Genomic DNA, 21,588 nt, shown 5'->3' on the forward strand with positions numbered 1-21,588 from the left:
TATATATGTATGTATATATATATTCTTAAATATAATTTAAAATAAACAAAAATATTTAATCTTAGTTTTATGTTTAATTAAACCAAACTTGTATTAAAATAGCGGTAAGAGAAATAATAAAATTTACAATATTAATAAAATTTTATTTTTAAATGTTATTCAAATTTTAAATAAAATTCTCAGTGCACATGTGCTGGAAAAAATACCTATTACATATAATTAATAAAAGTAAAAACAAACAGTTTATAAGAATATATAATAAGATATCATACAAATTCTAGGTTCTATAATTTATATATGAATAAATTTTATATTATAACTACTAATATGAGGAAAATAATATTTGTTTGTTAATAAAAATAATTCTTAATTTGATTTTTCTATAAAGTGAATGAAAACCCAAATTTGATAAAATATTTTATTTTTAGTTTTTTTTTTTTATTTGGTTGGGGCCCTCAAAATTTCAGGACTTATTCCTATTACATTCATATTCTTATTGAGTTATTCTAATTTTAGTAAACAATAATAGTATTGAGAATGATGAGAACAGAAGATTGACATCAGGATGGACCATGTAGTTGAGCTCTAATACCATGTTAAGATAGATTGACTTCTAACCTAAAATCGGATAATAAGTGTATATGTTCATATATCTCTTATATATTGCTTAGGAACTTTTCCATTACTGGTATGAAACATTATGTAATATGCCCCCTTGAGATAATAATTCTTTAAGAATCAATCTTTAGAATGTTTGGTAAGAATCGATGGGTCAACTTTGGACCAGATCGATGTAGATCAGGTTTGCGTGGATCGAACTATGATACGATACTAAGTTAGATGAGCTTCTAACATAAAAAATTGGTGATAACAAAAATAGTCAATCTATCTTATATTATACTCCTTGTGTTTTTTTTTCTTCATTAATAAAAATTAATTTACTTCTATATATGAATATATATAGATATATAATATATATATATATATATATAAAATATTGATGACTGAAAATGAGATATATGTGAATATATATATATATATCCTTGAATAGTAAAGTACTAGGTGTTTTGCCCGCCAATTGAGGGTTTAATAATTTTACAAATTACTAAATAAATATATATCAATTCGAGAACATTAAAATAAATTAATTAATAAACAAATAAACATATATATATCCTTGAATAGTAAAGTACTAGGTGTTTTGCCCGTAATTGAGGGCTTAATAATTTTACAAATTACTAAATAAATATATTATCAATTCGAGAACCATTAAAATAAATTATTTTCATGCTTTTGATATATTTAATAATTAATTAAATATTAATTTTATATAAAATAAGTTATTTATTTTAGTGAAATATCTTTCGGTATGTAATTTTTTAAAATATTCATATATACATAAAACTATATACATGGATTTATATTTATTTTTAATGAGAATCAAATTAATGAATTTCTTTTTAATTTGTGAGTAATTCTATATTAACAAATCTAATTTAATTATTTATTAAGGGTAATGAAGATTTTAAATGCTCTAACTTTTAACGTGAGGAAAGGAAAATCGCTTTGAAAATAGTAATATAAAATAATTGTTCCTTTTTCAGTTATATAAATTAATAATTTTCTTGATTAATCTTTAGTTATGTGTTTTCTGTTTCTTTTATTTATTTAAAATTTATTATTAAAAGATACTTTCAGATAACAACACAGTATATATATATATGTATATATATATATATGTATATAAATTATCTTTTATTTTTGAAATATATATACTAGGTTTCAAATAATTCATCTTATTATTATTATAATTTTAATTAAAATCATTTAACTTTGTTTTTATTCTAGAGTTAATTTATATAATTTATTTAATAAATGTATAAACGATATTAAACACTCTAACTTTTAACGTTAGAGTTCGAAAACGAAAAATAAGTATCTTATATATTTTGGATATTTTAATATACATTAATTCTAAAAATAATTAGTATATTTAGATATATAAATCTATTTCAGATACATTCGGACATCCGAAATATTTCGGTTTGGATCGGATTCGATTTCGATTATCTAAACACCAAAATTCTAAATATGTTCAAATATTTAATCAATTTTGGTTCGGATTAGTATCGGGCTGGGAGAATTTCTTCGAATCCAACTTTTTTTGCCACCCCTATCAAGTTGATATATAGAGAGAGAGAGAGAGGAACAAAGTGTAGTGTTTTAGTAAAACGATGTTTCTAAAGCAATGACGTTTTCTTGTAAACAGTTGTAAACAGTTAACATGGCAGGGAAGGCGTAGCTGTCTCTCTCATAATGAATTTTAGTAGAAAAGGAAGAGTCGTGACTCCGTGAATCCAGGCGTTTATACTACTAGCTAGCGATTCATTATTCAATATCCGCATTCAACACAATCGGAATGAAGACAATCTCATTTTATGTTTTTACAATCTACTTCATCATAAGTATTGTGGTGCTAGAGTATTTTCGCTAGATAAATTAGAAGATATCTGAATATTTTCCATCTATGTAAAAACATAAATTGTTTATGAACAAAATCTGATCACTTCCAAAAATCTCGTTCATCCATTTAAAAAAGAAGTATAAGGATGCTACTTCAGTAGAAACAAACACAAGGACCAAACTTCATCACTACACAATCAAATAAGCTAAAGCTGCGTACAAAGATAAATTCTTTACTCCTAACTATCCCCTAAAACTCTCCACGTAAGCTGAAACAAAGCCTGACGACAATCTCATACATGCCAAGTTAATAATGATAAGCACTAAACAACACGTGTCCTCCTGCAACTAGTTAAAAGAATTGTTCTACCAGATAAACCCTCTCCAGGATTGTTCACCGGTTGAGTCTGACTCACTACCGAACTCGTCATCATAACTTTCGTCAGGAGGAAGCAACTTGATCCTGTCAGCATGCTCAATCAACCAATCACTGAATCCTGGAGAAGCAGTGAGTCCCGCCATTGCTTCCCTCGTCGTCTCTCGTGTCACCTCTTCATACTCTTCCTTTGTCAGCTTCTTCCGGTTCGGCGTCCTGTGGTATGTAGAATAGTAATCCTTCCTTTCAATCGGTATTCTCCGGTTAAACGATGACATCACATTCCTCAAACCTGCGGTTATACCACACCAAAAAAAAATATCAATTGCTAAACCATACAATGTAAAAGCTCTGTTAAACCATACCGTTGGAAGGAGAACCAGTAGATGAAGGTACAGTCCTAGCACTGTTCCACAGTCCACCTCCAGGACGGCTTAGAAACTCAGCTCGTCCTTGCATTGGACGTCCCTTGCCAGCAGGAACCAGCCACTGCCTTTGAGTTACAACTTTTTCCCTGCGTAAATGCAACATTGTGTCAGTCTTTATAAGACAGAGAAAAGCTTCTTCAAGATCCAAAAAGAGAAGACATACCTATTGTGAATTGTTTTGCTGAGAAGATAACCGAGTAAGCTAGCTGAGGCGAAAGCTCCCATCGCCAAAGGAGTATCCATTGTGCTCTGAAGTAAAAGGAGAGTGTAAGACATCAATCATACTATTATTATTTGTTATAACACTTCCATTTTTTTTACCTGGAAAATAAACGTGGCGGCTACAGAACGCATGGCCCATTTAACAAACTGGGCAACGCTAGCATCCACGCCTCCATCTTTGGAGACAACGAACTTCCTCACCGTCCAGAACCCGAATGCAGCTCCTGTAATGGCTATTCCCACAAGCACGAGTATTGCAACCTGAGAGTTGGAATCAAGAAAACAACTGTTACTTAAGCTTAATGGTTACATACGTTAACTAGAGAGTATGACACTTACTGGACTATACATGTCTTCACTCAGCCCAAAGTTGACAAGAATCATGTCAACCATCATCGAGAATTGATGTAGAATGAATGATCCAGCCCCTACCTGCAAACACAGTAATTTCAAAAAGTAAGCACACTATATCTATATGTGAACTGATTTGCTCGGAGGTGGCGAAACATACTCACCACGGATCCATAGAAAGCAAGATACATAACATTTTTTCTCCCAGTAGGCAATAGCCTCATAACCTGCAACATTTTAACAGAACTTATTAAGCAATACTATCATGATCAGGAAAGAAACCAAAAAATTAAATCCACAATTACCTGGAAAATAATGATAAGAACGACGAGGAAAACACCAACAGCCATGGAGCTGGTGTAGTAAAACGGAAGCCAGCTGCTGACGACCGGTGCTGCCAAGATCACGACCAGTCCAGCCACAAGACAGAGAATACGCCATTGCTGAAAATCTGCATAAAAATAAATAACATAATCAGAAAGTGAAAAAATTAGCCGCTAAAAGAGAGTGGGAACAAGGAGGAACCTTCAGTAACGGAGATGGTGACTGAACCAGAGGACTGACCACTGAACTTCACATCAATGTATTGTGTATCATATGGGGACATGGCAAAGCTCCACTGGCCCTTGTGAAGATTTTTCCAATCAGATTTCTCACACTTGCACATTCCAAGTGAAACGTTCCTAAGAAAAGAGACGAATGGTTGAAACAAGGCTCTCTGCTTTAGTAAGAAGAAGAAAAGAGTATTGGACTTACCGGTGAAGACAAACCTGGATTTTGCTGTGTAGCCTCTCTGGGAGAGTAACCAAAGGAGCCAACTTGATCTTAAAGGAATGAGCATACTTTCCTAATTCGGCTCTTGGGTAGCCAGAGACTTGGATGCGCTCACAGGAAGTAAGGTTCACATCCAGAGCTGAGTCGCCAGGACCAACACCTGAAGATATTGAATCCATAAAAATTCAAGCTTTATGCATCAAAGGAGAAAGCTTTATGGTATATGGAACAAACCCATCAGAGAAGAGTTCAAATTAAAACCCTAAGTTTCTGAAGAAGTAAACGAGAATCAAAGTAAAGGGTTCTCTACCTTTGAGCGCCTCCGGTTCCGATGCGACCAAGGAGGAGGAGGAGAAGAGAGAGAATACAACGAGAGGGAGGAGTAAAGAGATTCGATTGGAAAGAGGAAGATACGAAGACGAAGAAGCCATTGTAGATTCACCCCTTCTCGGAACTGTGAGAAGCGCGCCTCTGAGAAGGGGAGTATTTAAGCTTTTACCATTTTTTTTTTCTTTAGCGTTTTGTGCGCGTCGCGTTGTATCAAAGTGTAGATTAATAATTGTTTTTTTGGGAGCGCGTAGCGTTGTATGTAGGTTTCTCGGTATTGTGATATCGGTTCGGTTTTCGGTTTTCTTTTAGTATCCGTTTGCCTGATTTCATAATTGATTCGGTTTCCAATTCGGTTTACGTTCAGAACCAGCAAATACATACTCGAGTCTTTTTGTTTAGTTATTTTGTATTTAAATTACCCAAAAAGATCTAAATTGTATAAATTACTTGAAAAAGGTAAACTAACTTATCTAATAATATTCGAGTTACAAAAAAATGTAATAGCCTTAAATTTTAGCAACTTGTATAAATGAAAATTTGCATACATAAAATGTAAATGTTAAAACAATGTATATATTCTTAATATTAGCTGCTACTAAATGAGAAGTTTAAAAAGTGAATCACAAAACTTTCATCCAATAATATAACATTTAGATATCACCTTTTTCAGAAAAAAAACATTTAGATATCACCCGCTACCGTTTTCTTAGGTTTACCTATTATAAATTTATAACATCACTATTTTATAATAAGATAGTGATGTTTTTTTTTCCAAAAAAACATCACTATTATATATATGTTTCCTCTGCTAAAATTTTAAGTATATAAACGAAAGATTATATTTGAGTAGAACATATAGTCTAATCTAAGCTAATATGGTTATTGTATAACCATTTGGATTCAAATTTGTATTTTACACATCGTTGGAACAGGTTATCCAATAAGTTAATAAATCAAACGAGGAATCATCAAAATTTGTTATATTCTTTGTGAGGAACTACAAATTTAGTCCACTCTTTAAACGCAAGAAAATGATGGTTTCACTTAACTATTTGAATTTATTATTTGATTAGAAACACATGTACACCATAAAGACTAAAATTCTCTAAGATTAGGCGAAGTTGATTCGACCTTAAATTAATGCCTCATATTGGAGAAAATATATGACATACCATCAAGAAATACAACATGAAACTGATCTTAAACGTGCAACAACTTTTGCAGATAGTTCTAGGCTTCTAGCTCGTAGAATATAATTTGTCTTCTCTTAAAATGATTGATATGTCCAATCTAAAGATTTACTTGAAAATCCGAAAATAGGTAAATCAAAGTCTAGGAAACAACCACTGAGGAAGAATGATTGTTTCTAAGAGCAGATCAGATTCATTGATGGAGGTTAAAGATGATGATGTTGTCAGAGATATTTAGGGCTGATGAATGAGCTAGACCCTTATAAGTTATAAGTAGTGTTTGCACGAACCATTTCTTAACCAATATATTAGTTTATTTTAATCAAAGCGAAATGGATTTAACCAAATTAAAATGGGTAATAGAATTCCTGTAACAACTTCATATCTCTTTAAAATGAACCAATGTTGAAACTGTTTACCGAACCTATGCAGAACCATGTTGTGTACGCCGTATGCGTTTCTGAGAGCAACCTAACCCCAAAAGATTTCGTAAGTTGCAAGCTTTCAAAACACGTCCCATTTCGGTCTTAGTGGTATCTTTAATGAACAATGGCGTCTTGTTCAGATGATCTGTTTTTTTTTTCTTTAAAATTTTTAACTCGAATTAACCGAATTGATAAAGAAACTGAATACAAAATACCATAACTCGATTCTAATTCGGGAACCCTTTTGCAAAACTGATGTCGAACCGAAATTGCATTCATTCCGACCGAAACCAAATCGATGAACCGGATTCCTTTTTTTTTTTTGTTATGTTTGCCTTGGCGTTGAAATGACGCCCCCTTGCGTGAAAGCGAAGCTTCGCTCTATTAGAACTCCTGATATATATAGAAGTATTTAAACTTTCGTGTGATTCCTACAAGTTCGCCAGATAAATCAATCGGTAACTCGATTTTCCTCGGTTCTTTATCCTTTTTACTGTTCCGGTTGCCTTGTTATGTAATATTTCGGAGTAATATTGTTGTTTTTAAATGTAGGCCGAACAGAACATGTCTAGTGGGTTGTTGTGTTCGGAGAGGCCTTTGTTCGGCGGCGCAATATCCAGCTCCTTCCCTCAAAGATTCCAGGTCTGTGTCGTCATCAATTATCGTTTTTTTTTTTTCTTTTTTTTGCTTCTAATTAGTGTTCTATCAATAACATGATTTCTTTAGGATGCAAGTAATATTCGACAAGTCCCGGATCACCAGGTTATTAGACTCTTTCTCTATCTAGCTAAGTTAAAAGATTGTATAGACAAATCTTTAAATCTAAGTATTTGGTTTGGCAGGAAGTGTTTGTGGATCCTTCAAGGGATGAGAGTTTGATATTCGAGCTTTTAGATTTCAAGAGTGACGTTGGGGACAACGGCAGTGCCTCTTGGTTTCTTCACGATCTCGCTTGTGAGCAAGATGCCGAAGCATTCATGGTAACCCCACTAAAACTTTAGAACCCAAAAAAAAAAAAAAAAATCAATTTTCACTTTTTGAAGTTTCAAACATAGAACTGAACATTGCTAATTTAGTATCATTAAGTCGTATAAACAAAAAAAAAAAAAAAAAAAAAAAATCAAAACGAATTTGCTATTTCTCACTTCAGTTTTTTTTTCTGAAACTAGTCCAACCTGCTAGAAACAATCCAAGACAATTTAGTAATGTTGCACTTGTAAATTCAGTTGGTCGACCAATCACAAGTCGTTGACGCTCCTGGACTGTCCTTCAGAAACATCCCTGCCGTTGTCACAACTGCTGTTGGAGAGATGGTAAGATTCATTCACTTGATGCTTCCCCTTTTGTTTCCTTTTTTTTTTGTTCTCTTAACAAAGAATGATTGATTACAGGCTATATCTAAAGGAAGACAGGGACGAGAAGCACAAAACTTAGTGAGGGTAATTATGTTTCTCCTTGTTCTGTCCTTTAAATATGGTTGCTCTTTTTCCAACTGTCTTAATGTGATGGTCTCTTCTGGCAGGTATATGTGGCAAATCTTCGTCTCAAGGGAGTTGAAACAGATGTCTTAGTGACTGCATATGAACCTATTCTCATCAAGTGAGTCCCATAAACGTGTTGTTGTCGTTCCACGTTGTTTTTGGTCTCATGTGTGTTTGCATTTTGTGCAGCCCGCTGAGCGAAAGTGCGGGTGCTGTGGGATCTGGTTTAGCTGTGCCAGCGTCACAATCTGGAATTTTGCCAATGTGTGATGTCATTAAACATGCACTCTCTACGTTCAGAGTCAATGACTGGAGTCTTTTCTGTTCCTCAGCTTGAAGTCTATATGCTTCATCAGCAAAACCAAACAATGCAAATCTGTCATCAACTGGTGTTATCTAGTTTTTTTTTAATACTATTTTACTAGGAAATAACCCCGTGCGTAAACGCCCGGGAACAGTGAACTTTTTTATTTTTTATTTTATATTTAATTTTTACTTTATTTAACTTAGTAATAAATGTTAAAAAATAATCTTAACAATATTCTACTTCCTAAAAAAATTATAACATGGTTAATGTTTAATTTTGGTTTTCTGAAGTTTAATTCTACTATAAATGTAAAAGGCTCTAAATCTTTTTGTTCGCACAAAAAAATCTAATAAAATCATAAATCAAAATATTATTATACTAATATAAAAATATATCAATATTTTAATGCATTTTAGTATTCTTCACAAACACACTATAATATACATTAATTGATAGGTTGACAAAAAATACATTAATTGATAGGAGTAATAAGAAATGAAAATAACTTAAATACCTTTTATAAACCTTACACATACAATTTCCAAAAATTCGTATAACTTTTATATGAAAGGTATATTCTAAGTTAACACACCAAACAAAAATAAGTGTTCAGTTTTCACTTTTAAATCAAAATCAAAATATTTTCTACAGTTCTAATAAAACAGAAAAAAATAACATTTATAAAAATGATTTATCATCTATATTATTAAAAGAGAATTACCATTTAAAAATGCTTCTTAATTTTCACACTTATTTACAGTACCTTGCCACTGAAAATTAAATAATACTATCTATTTTAATGTTTTGTCTTTTCCACTTAGATTAATATGTTTTCCTAAATTAATTTTGAATTAAATACACTTCATTCACTTCTCCATTTAATCAATGTCAAAATTATTAATTTTTATCAGCTTCAAAAAATACATTTTTATTGAGACAAATAATTCATGGAAATTGTAATATCAACTCTTCATTTAACAAATCTGAACGAAAAAGTATTAGCCAATTTGAACCAAAACTGAAAAATATTCAAACGGATTTACCATTTTGGTATCTAGAGAACCATAATCAAACCTGATCCGAACGAAATATTTTGGATATTTAAATGTATATGAATCATATTTATATATTTGAATATGTTAGCTATTTTTAGAATTAATGTCCAAGATATAAGCTATTTTAAATTTGTATAAAATATTTGAAATATAAGAAATAGTCAAAAGAAAACATCTAAATTAGATAAATAATACACCAAAATTAACGGGTTATTTGAATACGCAAAGATCTGAATCGAACCGGAACCAAAATTTATAAATACCCGAATATAGTTGGAATCTTTAAACTCGAAAATCTCAAACCTTAATAGATTTTAACCGAATTCGAGTGGGTACCCAAATATCTACCCCCTAACTTAGTCAATGTAAAACGATCAAAATAGTGTAAATACATCATTTAGTATAAATAAATAAAAAATAAAACAGAAAACTAAAATTCGTGCGGACGCACGGATCAAAATCTAGTTTTATTATAATAGAAAGTTACACACTGCAGGCTTACAAAAGAGAGAAATCATAAAAATGAATCATAAAACAATAGGATCTAACGCTCCTATTGACTGAAAAAAAAAAGATCATAACCAAACAACTCTAGCCACGTCTACCCCGATTCCTTAGTCCTCGGTTTTCTCTCCCATCGCTTGCGGGTTGCCAATGCATTTCCTTAGCTTCTGTCTTTTCGACGAATTCTTTTTCCTGAAGGTGTATCGAATCTGTCTCATTGTCTGAATCCAATGTATCTTCCTCCACATTAACTAAAGCAGCAAACTTAGCCTATGTGGTTTCTTAATGTTGAAAGTTCATTTGTGTTGGGTTTGGATAGCTTCTCAAGCGGTTTGAGTATATCCAAACTTTGAGTTAGTCGAGTAAATATAGTTTAGAGTTCTTCCATTTAAGTACTATTATAAGTTTATACAGACGGTATTAAAATGAAAAGCGAATGATACACTTCTTTGCCCAACACAACAATTGAATTACGCCACGAAATCGTGTATGGGCCTTTTTGAACCTCTACCTTTTAATCTTTTTAGTATTTGATCTTTGGGCCTTTATAAGATGACCAAAAAAATTTCAATCGAAGAATCTTGTACTAAGAATTTAAGACCCATCTCGCCCCTCATTACAGTTAAAAAAAAACTTTTGTTTAGTTTCAGTTCTCTATCTAAATCATTGACGTCTTGTCGAACAAATTGGAGTCGAACTAATGAATCAAGAAGTAGATCACGCGGCTCTAGTCTAGTGTATAAGATTATCCGATAACTACATCATATCCCGTATGGATTTTTTCTTAAACAATTTGGGTTGAAATGAAATGTAATCCTATCGTTATTTGCCAAGACAAGTAACAGCGAACCAAAATACAAAAAAAAAAACTTAATAAACAAACAAAGGCTGAACTTGTGCAAACCACCTAATTCTCGTAGATAGTAAGACTCGATCTTTTCCTGACACTTGGAGAGCCCACTAGACCACACCCTTCATACATCAACATATACTCCTTTTTTATCATAATATATTACGTGCGTTTATTGGCACGCATTCTACAGAACTTGTCCGAGTGACTTCTTTTTACAAAAAAAAAAGCGGAGAATGCTCTAAAGGAGGATGGCATCAGCCCTAATATAGATTGTGAAACGAGAATACGGACTACGGAGAGAGACGTGGCATTGTCAGCCTAGCTCATCCACCAACTCCACCACGGACCTCTTTTCCAGTTTCCACTAAACTTGTCTCTCGTACATTCAGATTTTTGATAATATGTACCAAAAACCGTATTTGTTAGCATTATATATTTCAACTTACACAAGCTTATATAGCTATAGATATATACATGGTTACATTATGTGTGTTTTTATGGATATACACGTCGAGGGGAAAAAAGGATTTGCCGACACGGATATTGTTGATAGGCATCTAAGTGGTGTGTGTGACCACCAATTTTTATAAAATTAAATAAAATAAAAGTTATGTTACGTTTGGGTATACGCAGGCATTTTACTCGGACTTGAAAATTCAAACCGGTACTGATCTAAAACGTCTTATCCGAAATCGAATTAACCAAAAAATAACAAATATTTAGTTGGGTTAAAATTTCTCTATTCAAAAGAATCAAAACGAAAAAAACCGATCTAAATTGGCTCGATTCTGAAAAGAAATGATCCAAATAAACTTGATTCGATAAGAACCGATTCATGCTCGAGTCAAAAACTATCCAAGACTAAGACTATGACTTTATGTAATCTATTTTATATTTTTTTAATTTATGATTTAGCTTCTTTTTGTTTATAATCTTTTTTATTATTAGTAACATTTCAAAGTAATATAAACTTTAAATATCAAATTTAGAGTTAAAATATTTAATTTTAATTAATAGTTGAGATTGAACCGTGTACCCACATGGTTTTTATATTACAACACAAGAATATAATAGTTTCTCAAACATGCATTCATATATGTGTTTGTTTTCGATTTATAGTATATAACATTTATGGTAGGTCGAATATTTTTAATTGTCAGTAATTTGTTTGTTGCTCATATTGTAGTTGGATACTAAACCAATCAAAATGATATGTTATATAATATCGTCAATAAGTAATTTTGAATTACATTAACTATTTTTTAATAATATTTATTTATAAAACACCAATTAGTATATTTCTGTATATTAATAAATCTATCTTTCCAAAATAAAATATTTTATGTCAAATAAAATCCATTTATGTTTATAAAAATAGATATGTATGTTTTTTAAGTTTTTGATAACCCATGAACTATCTTCTATGTTAATTTTTGAGGAAAATATTAAATTAAAAATTTAATTATTGTAAGATATATATGTGTGAATAATATTAATCAGTATATTATTTAACATTTATTTGAAAATAAATTTATATGATTTAATAAAATATGTATAGTTCACATTTTGTATGTGAAATACAATAATAATATATATGTATATATATAAATATTTTAAAATTGAATATCACATTTTAAATAAATCTGTGTAGTTTTATTTTATGCTTTGATTAAAAAATATTCCAGTTAAAATAATGATAAACTTGGTTAGATAATACTGATAAATTTGGTTAGAGAATAATTTAACAAAATAAATGATTTACTTCAAAGCGCGGAATAAATTTTTGGTTTTAAAAAGCAACGACAGTTTTTAATTTGGATTTTAACATTTCAGTTTAAATGTCTAGCTATAAGTTATATTACTGTAAAATACATAATTTTCAGTCAAAAATGTGAGATTTTGTTTAAAAAAACTTACAAACAAGTTTAAAAGATAATATGCGCATTTAATTTAATATTAATATTTTAAAATAGTGATCCACATTTTTATTAGTGAAATGTAATAACAATATGGAGTGGCTATTTCAAAATGAAACTGAATTTCTCATGTCCTAAATTTATATTATTAGTTTAAAGAATGATACGACTATAAACACAGAAGTCACTTTTATTATCATTATTAGATTTTATTGTAATACTAACACAATTTTTTAATAAACACATAATAAAATTTCGACTTTTTTATTAATTTTATACTATGCCACTGTTTAAGAATCATTTTATATATATATATATAAGATGTGTTTTTGGTGATCATTATTGTGATACAAAGATAAGAGTATGTAATCATTTGTTAATTTAGAATATATATATATATATATATATATATATATATATACATAATCGATACTGTTTGAATGTAAGACTATGTAAAACAGGAAAAATCGAAAAAAAAATACACATATTTAATTATAGGTCTCTGTTTTAATAAAAAAATATACATAGATTATTGCTATTTGGGTTTGCTTATAATAGATTTGGGCTAATTAACATGTTCTTGATATTTGATTAATCTCACTATAATTAGATTTTGCAAGAGTAGGTCTAAATGGTGATATAGGGAATTAAAAGAATAATTAAAAAATATATAATCTTGTTCAGGAATATAAAAAAACATAAAAGTTCAGTATTTATCTTTCACCTGTCTAGGAGAGTGCTCAGATTGCAGCACCAACATTTCGAAAGTAAAGTGCATACTGTAGAAACCAAGCTTTAGATTTTTTTTTGTTCACTAAGATTTTCATTCAACGATTAAATCGGGTTGGTACAACGCCCCTTAGGGCTTGTTTAGCTAAACCACTTCGAATTCTAAGAAGTTTCAATGGCTAAAACGAATGCAAATTACATCAAGTAAAGGGGAAAGGAGGTGGATATCCGATAAAATGCCATGAAGTTATGCAAAGTCTGATGAGCCTTCAATCGAGGAGATCAATTGGAGGGAGTCAGATTCGAACATCACCTTCTTCAATTGGAGATCAATTGCTTGCTCCATCGCCGAACGCATTGCTAGTCCCTCCGCCACAAGAGACGAGATCACAAGCATACAAGTAACAGTGTGAGAGTAAAATATCTCATTACTAAGATCACTGAAGGTCCACGCTAGACCAGCAGCCTTGATTTCCTTCTTCCACGCAGCATCAGATCGACAGATGACTTCAATTCTCGACGATTGTGAAGCTTGCGGTTTTTTTATTCTTCGGTGGTAACACAGGTTGGGCTTCTTTCCATTCTTTAGCCGTCACAGATAGCTTTTGTAATGTCTTTCCTGAGCTGAGAATCTGCGTTTCTAGAATGTTAAGAGATTCCTTGCCGATCAAAGTGCTGCAATGATCCAAGGGGCAAGAAAGGCAGTCGCTAAGACCAGTGGGGGAAGAACCGTTGCTTTTAGAGCTAAGACTCCAGCCTCTATCAAAGGATGAGAACTGAGACCAATCAATGTTTCCTGCAAAAGGTACCAAATTCCAAACCTGTTGTGCATATGGGCATTGAAAGAACAAATGTAGAATTGATTTTGCATTGTCACATCTGATGCATTTTGAGCAAGGCAGAATTTTGTCTAGTTGCTTGGAGTTCCCTGACAGGGAGAGCGCCATATAGAATTTTCCAGATTAAGAGCTTTAGCTTAGGGGACATCTCAACATTCCATAGCTCTTTTGATCCATTTTTGAGTAGGTTCTTGAGTAGCCTGGGTAGCTGAGTATACTTTTATAGTGCAATACAGTACCCTGACTTCGCAGAGTAGTTTCCTGAGGCATGATTGAGCCATATTCTCTTGTCTGCTCCCCCCCCCTCCCCCCCCCCCCCCCATTTTACTTGGCATGATTGATCTGATGGAAGAAGAGATTAGTGGGAAATGCATATCAACTTTCTCCGTGTCCCATTCCCTTGACTGGTGTTTGAAGAGATCAGAGACTTTCAGGTTCAGGGCTTCCTCTGTTATAGGTCCCATTGGTACTCCACCTAATTCCGAGAAAAGCCATGAGTTTTGCCATGCCAGTACACTTCTCCCGTCTCCAATAGCCCAGCCTAGATGCTCTTTAAGTAAGTCTCGCCCAATTAGAATACCCCTCCATCCATGAGAGCAAGCTGCAGGTGGATTGACAGTGAGGAAGTCTTGATCATGGTAGTATTTGCCAGCCAGGACGCGTGCTAAGAGGCTTGTTGGTGAGTTTAAAATCCGCCAGCTCACTTTAGCCAGCAGTGCATAATTAAAGCTCTGTATTTCTCTAAAGCCTAAGTCTCCGTCACGCTTAGATTTAGTCATTGTCGTCCAAGATACAAGAGACATCCTTGAACTCCAGCTTTAGGATCCCACCAAAATCTAGTCAAAGCCGACTGAATTCTTTTACAAAGGGATTGGGGAAGCTTAAAGCATTGCATAGTGTGGTTAGAGATGGCTTCTAGAACAGACTTGAGGAGAGTCATCTTCCCTGCGGGGGATAAGTATCTTGTGGACCAGCTAGCCGTCCTCTGTTTTATCTTTTCCACAATGGAGGTAAAGAGGTCTCGTTTCTTTCTTCCAAAGTGTTCTGGGACATCAAGATATTTCCCTGCTCTACCCTCCTTTTCAATGCCCAACTCCGTTTTTATTTTTTCCTTCAATAGTAGAGGGGCTGGTTTGAGAAGGTGATTCCTGATTTTTGTGAGTTGATTCGTTGCCCTGAAGCTTTCTCGTACAAGGAGAGGATCTGGAGTAAGGTTGTGACATTTTTGAGCTGGTTCTGCAGAAGAATAGTGTATCATCTGCGAATAAGAGGTGATTTATGCTAGGATTATTTGTAGCCACCCGGATTCCCTGTAAACGGTTTTCTGCTTCTGCTTTGTGGCAAAGTCCTGATAATACCTCACTGCAAAAGATGAATATGTATCGTGAAAGGATCACCTTGTCTAATGCCGCTTTGCGGTTTGACTAGTTCCTAAGCTGATCCATTAATGAGGAAAGAGTAAGACACTGTCTTGATGCACTGCATTATAAATAGGTTGGTCCAGTGGGGAGAGAATCCGAGTTGGAGAAGAACAGCTTCGATGAAGTGTTAGATTAGTGTTAGCAAAGAAGTGAACAAACATAATGTACCTTTAAAACTTCTTACATCATTGATATTGTTAATATTAAATCCAAAAGAGTCCTTTCTTAAATGTTATCAGACTGGTGGTTATATGTCGTGGCTTAACACTAAACTACTAAATTACCTTATGTCATGGGTTTACATATAAGTCGAAATATTTGACCAATTAGCATAAATGTAGATATGTCAAACCAATTAAATGCAGTTATGATATTACTAATTAAACTGAATTTACATTTAAAAATAATTAAATAAGAGAATAGCATATGAATGTCATTGGTTCGTATTGTTAGACACTTAAGGAAAACACGATTTTAGAAAATATTTGTTTGCTTAATTCAAATAACTAATATATATATATTAAATAAAAAGCAATGACAGAGTTTTAATATAGTAGCAAAAACTAGGAGACCTCCAAAAATGTCTCATGTTTTATAGTTAATTAATTAATAATCATTAATGCGATAGCATAAATTTTAATTTTAAATTGACGTAAGGTTTTAATTTCAAAAGATACTTTAGTTTTAATAATATACATATTTATTTTGGTTATTTTATAAAATTTAAGATAATTGTGATGGATTCAGGCTAAATTTTGTTGGAGTTCAAGTATTTTAAATTTTTTCCTGTCTTAGATACTCGAACCAACTTTGATATGGGTTTAACGGACTCAAATCTAAAAATAACTGATTCGAAATTGAACCGAAATTTTTTTAAAATATCTAACTAATTTAAATATTTAGGATTCAAAAAGACTCAAACTCAGAAAAACAGATTTGAACCTGACCTGAAGGCCAAATGCCTAGGCCTACGCTTGAGGATCAAAGAGAGATGGAGAGAGATAACGACTGATAGAAACTTGAACCTGATTCATTCAAAATCATTTCGTGGTATTTGTTATAGTTCTCTACATTTTCCCGAGGGGTATTGACGATATATGAAACTTAACTTTAATTTGTTAGAATATCTTTTTTCCATTTTACTTTAATAATGTAAACACAATGAAGAAAACGTACCTTGGCAGCTCTTGTCCCCTTCAATTTCGTGTATAAATAATTGTGTCTCTTTTTTCATTCAACCGAGCAGATGGTAATTCCCACAAGAAGAAAAGTTAGACAACCTTAAATATTGATATTTTTTTCTTGCCCTAAATTATACTGACCTCTTTAAGTTTATTTTTACTTCAACTCATTATACCGTCCTTTCATTCGGATCAAAAACTGTAAAAAAGTATTAGTTTCCCGTTTGAAAAAATTAGGCAACTGAACGTCAAGACTGAAGAGGCCGAGCTTGGTCCGTTTTGGAATAAAGTTTTGTAATGGATTGCTAAATTTTCAGTGGAGAAGGATATTTTAGGTCCAAATACTACGATATAACTTTAGAAACATGATATGATATTTGCTATTTTCATATATACTTAAATAAACTAGATTGCAGCGATTTTGATTTTTTTTAAAAAATCACGTAAATATTGTTGTCGTTTCTCATATATTTGTATGAAAAGAAGCAAGAGAGTGAGTTAATGCTCATCGTGTCAGATATACGCATAACTGTACGTGTATCTGTATTTGTACACTTCAGTCTGAATGAGTTATTACAGTTTTCTCTGAAACTTATGCTGAGTTGTTATTACTACTTAACAAAATAATGACTTCCCTGGAAGTGATTAGCTAGTGAGCACGTCACAATTAACCATATACTCCATCCGTTTCAAAATAATATTATTATATAAAGCTTGATTCTTCAAAGTTACTAATTAACATGATTGTGACACATGTCAATTTTATATTTAAGATTGTGACATGTGTTAAATAATTTTTTATATAAATAATTATCTATACTATTATTTATGAAGTGATTTTGCTGATTTGTCACATTCTCTATAATTTTAGCTAATTTTGCTTATTTGTCATATTCCTATTAGTTTTTAGATTAAATCATCAATTTATTAATTTAGATAATATAAATATTTTGAGAATTTTAATTAATTATTAATTTAAATATTATAAATATTTCAAAAATTTCTAATTTGAAATTGGTGATTATAATTATTTTAACTTTCACAAGATTCTTATTAATTTTTTCGCTTAAATCATTAATTTATTAATTTAAATAATATAACTATTTCAAACTTCTGATTGGAATTACAATTATAACTATTTTAAACAAATTTTTATGAAGTGATTTTGCTAATTTGTCACATTCTCCATAATTTTTAGCTTATTTGTCACATTCCTATTAGTTTTTAGATTAAATCATCAATTTATTAATTTAGATAATATAAATATTTCGAAAATTTTAATTAATTTATTAATTTAAATATTATAAATATTTCAAAATTTCTAACTGAAATTGTGATTATAATTATTTTAACTTTCACAAGATTCTTATTAATGTTTTCGCTTAAATCATTAATTTATTAATTTAAATAATATAACTATTTCAAACTTCTAATTGGAATTACAATTATAACTATTTTAAACAAATTAAGACCAATTATTATTTTCATATGATGTAAGATGTTTTTAAACTCTATAGTTTCATTTTTCTCATTCATTCCAAGTTGTTTCGATTATAGTTTTTGGTATTTGTTTTCTTTTTGTTGGAGTTCTATGTTTTCTTCTTTCTTGAGTTTGAAAGACTATGAACAAATTGGTTTTATTACATGGAGTTTGAAATTATAAATTAGGTTTTCGGAATTATTTCGGTAGTTATTTCACGTGTATGTTTACTACTGTTTAATCTATAAGAAAAATATGCTTTGATATTAAGTTTAGAGAGTTGTCTATGTAATCATGTTATGAACATGTGTTAATGTTTTAGTTTTCAAATGGCTAAGATATATATATATATTTTTTAATGAATAATTAGATTTATCCTTATATAATTAACCATAAATTAACTTCAATAATAAAACTATCATTATCTATTTTTCTTTTATTAAAGGTAAACTTATGAAATATTAAGATAAATCAATGTGTGTATTGATCAAGTAAGCCACTGAAATATTGTCAATATCTCAATTCCTTTTTTTTTAATTTCTTCTAATTATCATCAAATTTTAGTTTTTTGTTTAATTTTTATTAACTTTTTCTTACTTGGATTTTATGTGTTTTAGTGTTTTGTTTTAATAATTTAATACATGTTTCTGATTCAAAAATACAAAGTAGATTAAGAAAGACCAACACATTTTTATTTTACTTTATTGTGTAGAATATTTGTATGTACTTATGCTCTCATAGTTTTTATAACTTTCCTTTGTGTTTTAGAAGACATAGACCAAAATAAAAATCGAAGAAACTAAAATGATTAAGTATATAAAAATAAGTTATCATAATATTCAAATCTTAATACATATTTTATAACTATTAGTAAAACGATTATACCCCGCATGTGCGGGCAAAACACCTACTTTAATAGTAATTTCCTTTTTTTAGATAAGGTATGTAAATAATAGTAACTAGCTTTATCATAAGATATATATATTTTAAAAATTATCTTTTTATGATTTTAGAAAAGGAAAAAAATGTTAATATTATTGTAAAAATCGGTTTTGATATAGAACTTTTTAAAACGAAAATTACTTTAACTTTGTTTTACAAATCGTGTTAATATTTAAATAATAGGATTATATTTTTTTGGTTTATGACCTTTTAATTAGGATTTGAATAAAGAAAATTAACATTAAACATTCTTTTACAATTTTTGGTTTAAGATTTTTTAAAAAGATAATTACAATCAAATAGTTTTTTGGTTCTTTAAAGATAGTAATTAACATGATTGTGACACATATTAATTTTATATTTAAGACTGTGACATATGTTAAATAAAAAATTTCATATAAAATATTATTTAATAGTAATTTTCCTTTTTGAGAAAATTATTGTAAATAATAGTAACTAGCTTTATCATGAGATACATTTTTTAAAAATATCTTTTTATTATTTTAGAAAAGGAAAATAAATGTTAATATTATTGAACAAGTCGGTTTTGATATAGCATTCTTAAAAACGAAAATTACTATAACTTTGTTTTACAATCGTGTTAATATGTCAATAATAAGATTGTAGTTTTTTTGGTTTATGACCTTTTAATTAGGATTGAATAAATGAAAATTAACATTAAACATTCTTTTACAATTTTTTTGTTAAGATTTTTAAAAAGGATAATTACAATCAAATATTTTTTTACAATGATCATTTCTTTATGATTTTAGAAAATAAAAATTAGTGTTAAATATTGTAACAAATTGATTTTTGGTATAGGAGAAGGAAAATTACTAATAGTCTTTTACATTATATATTGTTAAAAATACTTTATAGTAATTTTCAATTGAAAAAAAAAATCTATACAAAAATTAATTGTAAGAAGGAAGTTAATTTTATTTGTTATTTAAAAAAACATTGTGACATGTGTAGAAAAATATGATACAACTCTCTTTTGTTGATTTAAAGAGATTTAGAAAAGAAAAATTAATAACTTTGAAAAACCAAGCTTTAATTACTTTTTTGTGGTTTATGACATTTTAATTCTATATTTTTAATATGATATTAACTTTTCAAAAAGTCTAAACAAAATTAGATTGTGAATGTGTCAATTAAAAAATTAGATTGTGAAATATGTCAATAAAAATCTGTCATTACTTTAAAATTGTAAAAATATTAGTGATATTGAAAAAAAACGAATTTTGAAAATGGAACCTATTAAAAATGGCAAATAATAGTTTTCACATTTTATATGCAAAATCATACAATTTCACTAAATTTTTTTTTCATTTTTATGCTTTTCATAAAATTAAAATATCAAACAAACCCGTTGCAACGCAACGGACTCATATCTAGTAATGTATATTCTAGAGTTCTCACACTTATTAAGAAAATACGTAAATTTTGACGATAAATGCATTATTTTCTATGTTTTGTTATTTCTTATGATTTTTAACCAATCAAAATTCATGAAACACAATTAATATTTCGAAGTTTGTAATTTATCATTATTACATACATTGAAAATGTAAAATATTTAGAAACAATTTTTTTTCTAAAACATATATCATTTTGAAATAGAGGGAGTAAATCAGAGGACATATACCAATGTTAAAATAATAGTCTTTGTTTTGTTTTTATCATGTATTAAGAAAGATAGTACGAGGTCTCACCAGTCAATAAAGATAATATACAGATAAAAGTCAGTAATAGATTATATAAAATTAACCTTAATAACGTCCAACATAGAAGTGTAGAAATGAGTTACAGCTCATAAACTAACTCATCTCACTTAATTTTTTTCATGAACATAAGCTCTATTTTTGGTTTATTTAATAAATGACTTTAATGATCGAGTTTAAATTAGATTACGAATTATATATATATGACTTATATTTTTCTTATGTAAGAAAATATAGTTTTTATATAACTCATATTTTTTCTAAAATTAAAATATAAAACTATTTTTCAAATATACATAAAATGTAAAAGAAAATTGATATCAATCCTCATATCATATATATTAGGATTAAAATATATAAAAATATTTCAAAGACTCTCATGTGGAATATATCTTTACAATTTGAATAGATGAAGAGTTTGAAGATGAATCATCTCAAAACTCTTATGTGAAATAGATATTTGTATCACTGATTTAACTTTGATTTAATATATTATTAGATGTTGGTTTTATTCAGTATTTAATATTAACGTTTTGAATTTTTAATAATTTTAAATTATATTATAATTTTTATTCTAATTTTTATTTTTTAATTATT

The 21,588-nt window shown here is 29.8% G+C and overlaps 3 protein-coding genes across 4 annotated transcripts; 1 reads left to right on the top strand and 2 right to left on the bottom strand.

The window, feature by feature from the left end:
* Positions 1 to 2,628: 2,628 nt before the first annotated feature.
* LOC108835665 (uncharacterized) lies at positions 2,629 to 5,139 on the bottom strand. 2 transcript variants are annotated; one of them, XM_018608890.2, is made up of 10 exons: positions 4,925 to 5,139; positions 4,597 to 4,774; positions 4,366 to 4,523; positions 4,146 to 4,291; positions 4,005 to 4,067; positions 3,829 to 3,921; positions 3,589 to 3,750; positions 3,431 to 3,516; positions 3,205 to 3,353; positions 2,629 to 3,131 (listed from the first exon to the last, which is right to left on the bottom strand). In XM_018608890.2, exons 1-10 carry the CDS (start codon positions 5,043 to 5,045, stop codon positions 2,830 to 2,832), a joined length of 1,458 nt encoding a protein of 485 aa, XP_018464392.1. In that variant the 5' UTR covers positions 5,046 to 5,139; the 3' UTR covers positions 2,629 to 2,829. The 2 variants fall into 2 exon arrangements, with proteins under 2 accessions (XP_018464392.1, XP_018464393.1); XM_018608891.2 differs by having other exon boundaries at positions 4,611 to 4,774; positions 4,925 to 5,064.
* A 1,781-nt stretch (positions 5,140 to 6,920) lies between these two features.
* Positions 6,921 to 8,589, top strand: LOC130497463 (uncharacterized). Its single transcript, XM_056990267.1, has 8 exons — positions 6,921 to 7,017; positions 7,112 to 7,201; positions 7,286 to 7,321; positions 7,402 to 7,539; positions 7,786 to 7,872; positions 7,951 to 7,998; positions 8,082 to 8,158; positions 8,230 to 8,589. The coding sequence occupies exons 2-8, from the start codon at positions 7,124 to 7,126 to the stop codon at positions 8,375 to 8,377; spliced, it is 612 nt and encodes a 203-aa protein (XP_056846247.1). The 5' UTR covers positions 6,921 to 7,017; positions 7,112 to 7,123; the 3' UTR covers positions 8,378 to 8,589.
* A 6,429-nt stretch (positions 8,590 to 15,018) lies between these two features.
* On the bottom strand, positions 15,019 to 15,501 carry LOC130498010 (uncharacterized). Its single transcript, XM_056991340.1, has one exon. It carries the CDS (start codon positions 15,499 to 15,501, stop codon positions 15,019 to 15,021), a length of 483 nt encoding a protein of 160 aa, XP_056847320.1.
* Between the last annotated feature and the right edge of the window lie 6,087 nt (positions 15,502 to 21,588).

The sequence above is a fragment of the Raphanus sativus genome, chromosome 7, assembly GCF_000801105.2.
Source record: "Raphanus sativus cultivar WK10039 chromosome 7, ASM80110v3, whole genome shotgun sequence".
Taxonomy (NCBI): domain Eukaryota; kingdom Viridiplantae; phylum Streptophyta; class Magnoliopsida; order Brassicales; family Brassicaceae; genus Raphanus; species Raphanus sativus.

Coding starts and splice junctions, on each gene's coding strand:
- LOC130497463 (XM_056990267.1), top strand. CDS start 7,124: ATGTCTAGTGGGTTGTTGTGTTCGGAGAGGCCTTTGTTCGGCGGCGCA. Junction 7,873..7,950: donor CAACTGCTGTTGGAGAGATG/GTAAGATTCATT, acceptor GATTGATTACAG/GCTATATCTAAAGGAAGACA. Junction 7,999..8,081: donor AAGCACAAAACTTAGTGAGG/GTAATTATGTTT, acceptor CTCTTCTGGCAG/GTATATGTGGCAAATCTTCG.
- LOC108835665 (XM_018608890.2), bottom strand. CDS start 5,045: ATGGCTTCTTCGTCTTCGTATCTTCCTCTTTCCAATCGAATCTCTTTA. Junction 4,524..4,596: donor ATCCAGGTTTGTCTTCACCG/GTAAGTCCAATA, acceptor CTCTTTTCTTAG/GAACGTTTCACTTGGAATGT. Junction 3,517..3,588: donor CCGCCACGTTTATTTTCCAG/GTAAAAAAAATG, acceptor CTTTTACTTCAG/AGCACAATGGATACTCCTTT.
- LOC130498010 (XM_056991340.1), bottom strand. CDS start 15,501: ATGATACACTATTCTTCTGCAGAACCAGCTCAAAAATGTCACAACCTT.